The sequence below is a fragment of the Penaeus monodon genome, chromosome 35, assembly GCF_015228065.2.
Source record: "Penaeus monodon isolate SGIC_2016 chromosome 35, NSTDA_Pmon_1, whole genome shotgun sequence".
Lineage (NCBI taxonomy): Eukaryota > Metazoa > Arthropoda > Malacostraca > Decapoda > Penaeidae > Penaeus > Penaeus monodon.
Window position 1 is genome coordinate 14,197,454 of NC_051420.1, and position 11,587 is coordinate 14,209,040.

Genomic DNA, 11,587 nt, shown 5'->3' on the forward strand with positions numbered 1-11,587 from the left:
TCTGTCTGTCTGTCTGTCTGTCTGTCTGTCTGTCTGTCTGTCTGCCTGTCTGTCTCCCTCCCTCTCTTTCTCTCTCTGTCTCTCTCCCTCTCGCTCTTTCTCTACCCCTTCCTTATTTTCCCCCTGTCTCTCCTCTCTCTATCTCCCCTCTCCCTCACTCCTTCCATCTATCCCCCTCTCCTTCTCCCTTTTTCCTCCCCTCTATCCCCCTCTCCTTCTCCCTTTCTCTCCATCTCCTTCTCCCTTTATATCTCTCTCCTTCCCTTTATCCCCATCTCCTTCTTCCTCTCTCATTCCTTCCATCCCTATCTCCTTCTCCCTCTCCCCTTCCCTTTATCCCCCTCTCCCCTTCTCCTTCCTTCTCTCTCTCTCTCTCCTTCCATAACCCTTGCCACCCCTCTCCACCTCCCCAACCTCAATACAATGTGAAAGGAAACTCACTCTTATCCTTATCGAGAAATGCTCCCAGTCGCCTACGTGGTTGCCAAAGGACTGCATGTAACCCTCACACACATCACCAACGGGAACACCTGAGTAGAAGACGTCAGAACACTTCATTTTTATCTTTGTGGAATGAAACCCGGTTATTAAAGGGACAGGGTAAACGTGTGGGACATATAGAGTGCTCGTGTATATGGTAGTGAGTGTGTGTGAGAATTTTAGTGAGTAGTGTGTGTAGTGTAGTGTAGTGTGTGTGTGTGTGTGTGTTTGTTTGTTTGTTTGTGTGTGTGTGTGTGTGTGTGTGTGTGTGTGTGTGTGTGTGTGTGTGTGTGTGTGTGTGTGTGTGTGTGTGTGTGTGTGTGTGTGTGTGTGTGTGTTTGTGTGCGTGTGCGCGTGTGCGTGCGCGCGTGCGTACGTGTAAGTTTGTGTGCGAAACCGCGCGTGCGTGTATTTATATGCTGGCGATGGCGATGATATTAATAATAACGAAATGAAAAAGACGATGGCAAAGATGAAAGAATCACAAACACAACGATATCAGCCTACTCACCCACGCACACATCTTTCCCGAAGTTGTACGGGTAGAAACTGCGGTATGCGACGTCTACGGTGCCGCAAGCATCGTGGTAGTCCTTAATGAAGACGTAGGTAGGGACAGTCACTTCACTCACATTCTGGCCCGCAAACCAGTCCAAGAGGCAGTCCGCACAGTCTGCGGGTGGGTGAGTATGGGTCGCAGAGGACTGTTAGAAAAGGACGTTTGTTGCTCGTCCTGCGTGTGTGTATCTGTGTCTGTGTGTGTTTTGTGTATGTTTGTGTGTATATGTGTGTGTGTATATATATACATATATATACATATATATATATACTATATATATATATATATATATATATATATATATTATATATATATATATTTATGATGTATGTGTGTATGTATAGATCACAACGACATGCAGCACACAACAACCCGTACAACAGCACATACATACAACACTTACGACAAAACATTTCTTCTCTCATATAAACACTACATCATACACATATGTATATGTATTATATGCACTATATATATGTATATATATGTACAATATATATGTATATATATACATATATATATATATATAATATACATATATATATATATATATATATATATATATATATATATATATACATATACATGTATATAAAATATAAAATATATATATATATATATATATATATATATATATATATATATATATATATATATATATGTTTACATAAATACATATATGTGTGTACACACAGCACACACAAACACACACATACACACACACACACAGACACACACACACACACACACACACACACACACACACACACACACACACACACACACACACATATATATATATATATATATATATATATATATATATATATACATATATATATTATATACAAATACATATTCATACACACACACACACACACACACACACACACACACACACACACACACACACACACACACACACACACACACGTACACACACATATTTCTACAATGATTTTTGAGTGAAAACAACAACTACATCGACACCGACCAAGATCAGGAACCGAATTCAGGTGCATAGAACTGGTTTCTGGTCCAGTCACCACACTCCAGCGGTCTGGCGAGGTCTGGACCACGGTCTCGTTTGCTGTGCGGACCTAAAGAGAACGTTTTCATTTGATAATCAGAGTATTATAGATTATAGATCAATTACTGACACCCATTGGGTATATTCATTACAAACAACAGATTAATTACATACTATTTTTGTCATATTCATTATAGACTACATACTAATTGCAGACTATTTTCGCCATACCATGTAAAGACTACAGACTAATTACAGACTATCTTCGTCATGTGAATGAAAGACTACAATCTTATTAAAGATTATTTTCGCCATAATATTTAGAGACAATTTTCGACATACTCATTCAAGACTACAGACTAATCACAGACAACTTCTGGCATATCAAAAAAAAAAATAATAAAAAATAAAAAAATAAAAAAATAAAAATAATAATAATAATAATATTAATAATACAAAACAAAAATAAAATGCTCTGTTCGAACGTTTACTCTATTTAATCTATTTATCTGAATATTAATTTTCTTATTTATTGTGTTTATATATTCATATATCATTATGACCCTTTTCATTATTAATTTATTTATTATCATTATGATATAGTATATCTAATATCCTTATCATTATTTTACCATTTATTTATTTATTTATCGTTCACTTACCTCGACGTTTTCGAAGTGAAATTCAACGCTGGAAGGGAAGAAGACCTCCTCTGGATGGAGCCATATCAGGGGCGCCCAGTCTATGATGATGTCGAGGACTAAAATAAAGGGTAAGGGTGGTTTTCTATTCGTTTGTGGAAAGGAGGTGTGCTGTTATTTTTATTACGTCCCTCTCTCTTTTTTTTTTTTTTTACTTTTTTTTTGTTTCTTTCTTTTCTCATTCTTATTTTCATTCTCATTGATTGTTTCTTTGGTTTCTCCTTCTCTTTTTTTCTTCTATCCCACTCTCTTTCTTTCTTTCTTTCTCCCCCCTCCCTTTTCTCTCTCTCTCTCTCTCTCTTTCTCTCTCTCTCTCTCTCTCTCTCTCTCTCTCTCTCTCTCTCTGTCTCTCTCTTTCTCTGTCTCTCTCTTTCTTCCTCCTCCTCCTCCTCCTTTTCTAATTTTCTTCATCTTCCTTTCCTTCTTCTGTTGCCATCTCGTATTTTTTTCCACAAGTCTTTCTCCATGGATATCCATATATCTTCTAAAACTTGATATAAATTTTCCTAAATTTTTTCAAATATTTAATTTCCCCCCCAAAAAATTATGATAATAATTCTAAAACTTAATACACAATTTTCTCTCAAGCTTTATCCTAATATTCCTAAAACTTCATGATAACCTACTAATAATTTTATATAAAAAAAGGAAAACTTTATAAAAGATCATTTCCCTAAACTTTATAAAATAATCTTTTCACTTTAAAAAATCATACAAACACCCCGAAAGCTTTACAAATAAATAAAATAAGCATCAAGAGTAGGAAGTTTCAACGAGCAAACCGTCATACGTCAATAAAACTTACGCTCTCTTGGAACAGGTTTAACAGGTGATCCTAAAACCCCTGTTGTTGCCGTTAGCAGAGTCAACAGAAGGAGAGTCGCTGCCATGGTCAAAGGTTCTGAGGTTTTAAGTAAGTTAAATATTAATGTTGTGGTTTGATATATGTGCGTAATAATAATAATGATGATGATAAAAAATAATGATAATAATGATATTAATATTTATAATGATGATGATATTAATAACAATAAAAACAATAATGATAATGATAATCATAACAAAAAGAACAAGAATAATAATATTATTATTGTTATTATAAATATTACTATCACTATCATTAATTTTATTGATATTATTTTCATTACTATTACTACTACTACTACGTGTTATTGTTATTATTATTGTTATTATTTTATTCTTATTCTTATTATTATTATTATTATTATTATTATTATTATCATCATCATCATACTTATTATTATTATAAATATCATTATTATTATCAGCAACGTTGCCATTGTTATCATCATCATTATTATTCTTACTACTATCATCCTTATTATTATATTTCTAGTATTATCATTATCTTCATTATCATTATCATCGTAAAAATAATAATATTGATGATGATGATGATGATGATAACAATAGTAATAATAATAATAATAATAATAATAATAATAATAATAACAACAATAACAACAAAAACAACAAGAAGAAATATGTTATTATTATTATTATTATTATAATCAATATTATCACTGATTACTGATATTATTATTATTTTTATCATTATTATTATTACTCTTACTACTACTACTATTATTATTATATTACGATTATTATTATCTTCTGCATTTTTATTAGTATTATGATTATCACTTGCATTATTATTATTATTTTTATTAATTATCTTTGCCATTATTATTACTAGAAATAGCAGTAGTAGTAGTAGTAGAAGTAGTAATATAATTACTATCATTATTATTGTTATTATTTGTCATTATTGTCATTATTTTAATATCATTATTATCATATTCGTCATAAGTATGATTATTACAATCATAATCATTATTATAATTATGAACATTATGATCAATATCATTACCACTGTTATTATCATCATCATCATTATTATCACTACCAGTTTTATTATTAGCATTATTGCAGTAGTAATACTGGTATTATCATTATCATAGGAATGATGATAATGAAAATAATAATAGTAATAATAATAGTAACGATAATAATTACGATAATGAAAAAAAGACGAGAATAATAATAATGACCGTAATTTCGATACAATAATTACGATAGTAATTCTCATCATATTATTATTACTATCGTTATTATCGTTTTATTATCATTACTATTTATATTATTTTTATTATAGCTATCGTTATCATTATAGCTATCGTTATTATTATTAGTTATTATTATTATTATTAGTAGTAGTAGTAGTATTGTTATTATTATTATTACCATTATTAGTATTACCATTAATATTCTTATCATTATCGTTACCACTGTCATTATTATCATTAACATAGTTATCACCATTATTAATATAACCATCATTATTATCTTATTCACTAGCATTATATATCAAAATCATCACCATCACTATTATTCTCATTATCGTCACTACCACCACCATTACTACCATTATTGCTATGGTCCTTACCAACACGCTGGGCCCACCTAACTACACTGACTATTTTTCCTTATAATACTGTGAGAAAACTGCGTACGTGGGGCGAGATAAAAGATTAGTGACTTAATGGACATTTTAACTGAAAAATGACTAATGAAAATTTTTTGATAATATATGAAGCAGTATAGAAATTGGCTCAAAAGAAAATATCGCGATGGGTAGAATAAAAAAAAAAAAGTGAATGTATTATTGTATATTATTTTTTTTGTTCGAGAAATATATAACGGAGAGAATACAGCAACCCATTGTTATTTTTCTAATGATATTACACTAATCTTGTGGGAATCGAACCATCTCTTCACAGTCAGCTGTTTCTTTTCCCGGTGTAAATAAACGTGTATCTAATCTGCTGATTCCTTGTCCGTGAAAATAACATGATATATTATGTGTTATTATTATCATTGTTTATGATAATGATGATACTGATTGCAGTAATTATTATAATATTAATGATATTGCACTATGTGAATATCCGTATTACTATTACTATAATCAATATTATTATTTGATTTACCATTATTACCTTGATATATTTTATGTTTATTGTTATTATAATCACTTTTTCTTGCGTCACTGCTAATACCATCAACATCTAGCTCTAATTATCATTATAGGTGTTGCCAAGGTCATTGCGTTTAATTGGAGAATAAAAGCCCATAAGTAATTTTTCATCTTTTATTGAATTGTTTTCAAATAAGTACATTTGCTTTTACTGTCACTTATGATTCTTTTAATTGCTCATTTGCTCACACACACACACACACACACACATTTGTCTGTATATCTATGATCTATACATTTCACATTATATGTATATCCACACATGGAAATAAACACCCATGAAGGAAATTTTTACAAACTGGTTCCCACAAATAGGCGTACTCGAATACATACAAATGAGTTTATACATACATTGTTTCAATCTACTTCAAATTAATCTAAAAGCACGTTAATTGCCATACACAGTTGCTCAATAAAGAGAAAAAAAAATACTCATGTTATGTATAAACCATATCTGAAAAGTGGGATTATTGAGTTCCATTTACTGATCAAATGTGTCTACATTAATTCTCCTCTTTGAAATGTTTCAACGCCGTATAGAAAAGGCACAATATTAATGTACTATGGTATGTTTTGTTTATAAGGGTGGGAATCTACATCTTCTACATGAATCCTCGTGTTGATTAAAACTGTGAATGGTGCACTATATTGTTTCCTTTCTTTTTTTGAGTTCTAGTGGAATATAGTCGATTTGTGATATTAACACTTTTCGTCATTACTAACACGAACCACAATGAGTATAGCTTTCAAGACCGAGACAAGAAAACCCAGTCAGTGATTTGGCAACAATAAACACTGGTCTGTGAATAAACACAAGTCAAGTAACAAACACAGATCTAGTTACAGTTACAGGTATAATTACAAACACAGGCGCAATAACAACCACAAATCTAAATCTAATAACAAACACAGATCTAGTTACAAATAAAGGTATAATTACAAACACAGGCGCAATAATAACCACAAATCTAAATCTAATAACAAACATAGATCTAGTTACAAACACAGGCGTATTACCAAACAAAACCAGACCTAACAGGAAACGACCGTTAATCACGCATCCACAGGGACTTCCTGAAGGAGAAGCGCTACCGAAAACGCCAGAAGAACCACCAGGGGCATGGTGGGTAAGAGACAAGCCCTCCCGCTGTAGTGAGGGCAGTATGGGCATTGGTACGAGCCGCACACCTCACACACGTCAAGGGCAGCCAAGGATGTCACGTTGATGATCACTGTCTCGAAGTGCTCTGGGAATAGAGAACGTGTTGGTGATCTGTTTCAATGGGATGTTTTTTCCTTCTTCTTTTTTTATATAAAGGATGGAGTTATTATTATTATTATTATTATTATTATTATTATTATTATTATTATTATTATTATTATTGTTATCTATTATTACTATTTCCTTAATAATAATAATTATTATTATCTTATTTTCATCATCATTATCACTCTTATCATTATTATCAATAAGTTAATTGCTGTTCAATGTCCTCTTTATGCCATTTATTATCTGTTATTTATAATTTTAATAATTCTTCCCTGAGTAAGGATCATTGGTCAACCACCCAGTATAAAGACCCAGTCAACTACATGGTGTCAACATATTAATGCCCGTTTTTATACCTATACTTTATGCCTGCTTTTCAATACTTGTTTTTTTACACCCGTTTTGAATATTTGTTCTTTCTACCTATTTTTAATACCTGTTATTCAGACTTGATTGTTCATATCTGGTTTAATACCAAGCATTTATACTTTATACTTAATTTAAAAATATATTGTCTCACACACCCATACCCCCCCCACACACACACACACAGTATGTAATACCTATTTCACCTCACATCATATATCCTCACTAATGGATCTTGAGTGGACTCCCTTGGGGCCACTTGTAGCAGACACCCTCCATCACTCTACTATTGCCATCCATATAACACTATTAACTTATAAATATATATTTAATACAGTAACGCCAGCCCCTACATACCAAACCCTTTGCTAGACACGACAGCGGACGCAACATCCGAAGGCCTTCCGCCTCGTGACGTTGCCCCATGTAAACGATCACATTCTTCCTACACACTTCCCAGTACATCGCAACCCTTTTGAGTTCCTTGTTCAACCTGTATAAAAGAGGGTCGCCTGCGAGCGACAGACAGACAGCCTACAGCACGCTGACCGGACCGAACCTCTGTCCGTCAGTTGTACCATCCTCTCATTATAATATACTGCAACAGCTATCAAGAAGTCTGTTTCACCTTTGTCGCTGCCCTAGATTCCTGCATCGTGCCAGACGCGACTTGTCTGCACTCTACCACTCATCGGCCATCGATACACAGTATCACCCACCTGGCGCAAAAAGTTCGAATATAGTTGCCGAACGAATTGCTGTCAGATTTGCCACTGGAAACCGACGTCTCATAGTGAAGGAAAAACACTGGCGCTGATTACTGGGAACCTGTGGGGTTAAAACGAGTGTTTGATTGCTTGACTGCCTGCTTCTGTGGTGTGTGTGTGTGTGTGTGTGTGTGTGTGTGTGTGTGTGTGTGTGTGTGTGTGTGTGTGTGTGTGTGTGTGTGTGTGTGTGTGTGTGTGTGTGTGTGTTGGTGTGTGGTGGTGTGTGGTGGTGTGCGGTGGGTGTGCGTTGTGTGGTGTGCGCGTGTAGTGGTGGTGTGTGAGTTGAGAGTGAGAGTGACTGTGTGAGTGAGTGAGTGTGAGTGAGTGAGTGAGTGAGTGAGTGAGTGTGTGTGTGTGTGTTTGTGTGTGTTTTATGTGTGTGTATTTGTGTGTGTGTGTGTGTGTGTGTGTGTGTGTGTGTGTGTGTGTGTGTGTGTGTGTTTTGCGCGCACTTGGCGCACGCATATTATTATATTATATATATATATATATTATAATCTATATATATATATAGTATATTTATATATATGCCCATGTATTTGTTTATATGTGTATTTCTATGCATGTATAGAGGAAAGACGTACGTACTTACATGCATACATATATCCACATAACACAAACATCAAACACACTCCAAAAATATATAATAAAAAACAAGAACAAAAAAATAAACAAATAAAACTTACGAACTGGAACTGCCAAAAAGTCCGATCCGGCATGACATGGGAGTTGACAAGCTGTGGAAATTTGTTTCGATTTCTCTTGACAGCTGCGTTGGCGTTTGGCTGTGGGATGACGTAACCGCTTGCCGTGTCTATCTCAAGCATGGCTGCGTGGCTTGTGCTTGACACGTCCTCCGCTAGCCATCTGTTGTTTACATTCGGGGGTCATATCATTATTGTTGTAATGATCATTTTTTTTCATCAGTAACATTATTATCATTACCATTGCTATCGGTATTATCATTATCATTATTATTACTTTAATAATTTCTATCTACTGTATCACTGCCTTTGTCATCATTATCATTATTATCATCATTATCATTATTATTATCATCATTATTATTACCATCAATATCATCATTACTATCATCATTATTCTTATTATCATTGACATTATCATAATAAAAATCATTATGCGTGTTATCATTATTATTATTATCATCATTATTACCATTATCCTTACTATTACCATCATTATTATGAACATTATTATCATTTATTTAAAACCATGAATATCATTAATCCTCTCTTCCATTATTGTAATTACCAGTTACTTATCCTCATACTAATTAGCACAGACCCAACCTCACACTATTTTAATCAACAGTGACTCATCCCTAACGACATTATTCATTTGAAACCATAGACATAACTCACCTTTAATCATATTGCTCTAATAACCAGTTACCTAGACTCACTCATCATTCTAGCCCTCTATTTACTCACACTCACTCACGCAAACCTTCCATTTCATCATCCTCACTCATCAATCTAACCCTCCATTCACTCATACTAACTAATTAAAGGGTCTCTATTTTACTCATCCTCATTCATCGTCCACACCTCCATTCACACTCATCCTCAATTCACGTGACTCACCCGGGTCACCCACCTCGCGCACGCCGTCGTGGTGATCAAACTCTTGTTCCTAAAGTTGGGATACGCCTCTGTGACCAGCAGCTCAAAGTACTTCCTTGCAGGTCGCTTCAGGTACCGTTCCAGGTCAACACCCCAGCTGACCTCCAGTTGGGCCACCGCCTGACCTGCCCCTTCGGCCACCAGGTTCACGTGACCCCATGGGCGCGCGATCTGGGAGGTTAGTTGGGGGTGCGGTGTGTGAGTGGGTGCAGAGGAGGGAGTGTTTGTGTGTATGTGTAGGGGGAGTGTGTGTGTGTGTGTGTGTGTGTGTGTGTGTGTGTGTGTGTGTGTGTGTGTGTGTGTGTGTGTGTGTGTGTGTTTTGTGTGTGTTTTGTGTGGTGTGTGTGTGTGTGGTGTGTGTGTGTGTGTGTGCGTGAGTGAGTGAATGAGAGTGCGACTGTGCGATGTATAAACATACATGCGCGCGCATGTATGTTTATACATCCACGCGCTTACCCATTCAAACATATGTGGATACGTGCGTTCATATGAATCCAAACCGCATACCTTTATACCCACACTAACTCCCTCGTGCCCAGCCCGTCCCGAGCCAGCCACCAGCAACGCCACTCACCGGGACACTCCTCATGAGCGACAAGGCGTCCCTCCCGATGGAAATGTTGGTCTTGGCGACGGGGAAGGACGTGGCGGTCATCCGGACGCGAAGGGCGGTCACGTCCCTCAGCCGCGCCCGGTAGCTGTACTCCGCCAGCGCCCGCAGAGCCACCACGGTGTCCTGGGTGACGAGAACAGTTTTTAAGGATTGAATAATTGGAAATTTGATTCTCCTTTCATGCGGCATCTATCTACGGTTCCGATTTTAAGATAACGGATAGAAAAGACTGGCATTAGAGACAAAAAGAGAAGGAGAAAGAGGAGGCGGCGGAGGAGAGGAAGAAGGAGAGGAAGAAGAAGAGGAAGAAGAAGAGGAAGAGGAAGAAGAAGAAGAAGAAGAAGAAGAGAAGGAGAAAAGGATGAAGAAGAAAAAGAAGAAGAACGAGGAAAAGAAACAGAAGAACAAACACTCTAGTGAACTACCACAGAGGAGCTGAATGCGCGATTCCAGTCCCTAACGGAGGTGAGCCACTCGACGATGGCCTCCTGACGCTCCGTGACGCCCTCGCGTATGAGGAACACCATGAGGGCGTAGCTAGTGGCCTCCACGGCGTAGGAGTCCCACTCCTGCGGTTCCTTCGGCAGGAGGAAGGAGTGCTGGCTGTCCTCCGCTCGCCGTACGTTGCTTTCGATGGCTTTCTTCGACCAGTGGATCTTCCCGTCTGGAGGAGAAACAGACGAGGGGGAGGGGGGGAGCTCGTGTGATTATTCGTGTATATTTTGACTATGTACAGTCTAGTACGAAGGCTGTGTACCGTGAATTGTGCATGTATGTATACTTGTTTGTTTTACATATATGATGGGAGGTTTTATTGTTTTTTGCAGCCTCAGTGAATTTGCTACCTGGGTCACTATTTTATCGCTGCTTAACATATTTTTGTTATCTTACCATAAGCCATTGTTAGTACTATTCCTCCTACTATAGTTCACTAATGATATTATGCCCTATATGCCGCTTCTCTATGAGTGATTGGTATTAAGACCACCTTAATCACTTTAATAACTGTATTGTATTATTACGACCTTCAGATATGTGCTGCCCCCCCTGCCATTAATATAAACATTATACAACTTTTTCCCTTTTGTAGCAATAGTTCA

At 35.9% G+C, this 11,587-nt stretch overlaps 1 protein-coding gene across 1 annotated transcript in view; it reads right to left on the bottom strand.

Moving 5' to 3' along the window:
• LOC119595087 (vacuolar protein sorting-associated protein 62-like) overlaps positions 1–5,269 on the bottom strand; it is a 7,814-nt gene extending 2,545 nt beyond the window's left edge. Inside the window, exons 1-6 of the mRNA XM_037944231.1 lie at positions 5,238–5,269; positions 3,576–3,671; positions 2,732–2,829; positions 2,034–2,139; positions 992–1,153; positions 442–530 (exon numbers count right to left, since the gene is read on the bottom strand). Of these exons, the coding sequence (XP_037800159.1) occupies positions 442–530; positions 992–1,153; positions 2,034–2,139; positions 2,732–2,829; positions 3,576–3,660 (540 nt within the window). The 5' untranslated portion in view covers positions 3,661–3,671; positions 5,238–5,269. The remainder of the gene's footprint in view (positions 1–441; positions 531–991; positions 1,154–2,033; positions 2,140–2,731; positions 2,830–3,575; positions 3,672–5,237) is intronic.
• Positions 5,270–11,587: the final 6,318 nt, after the last annotated feature.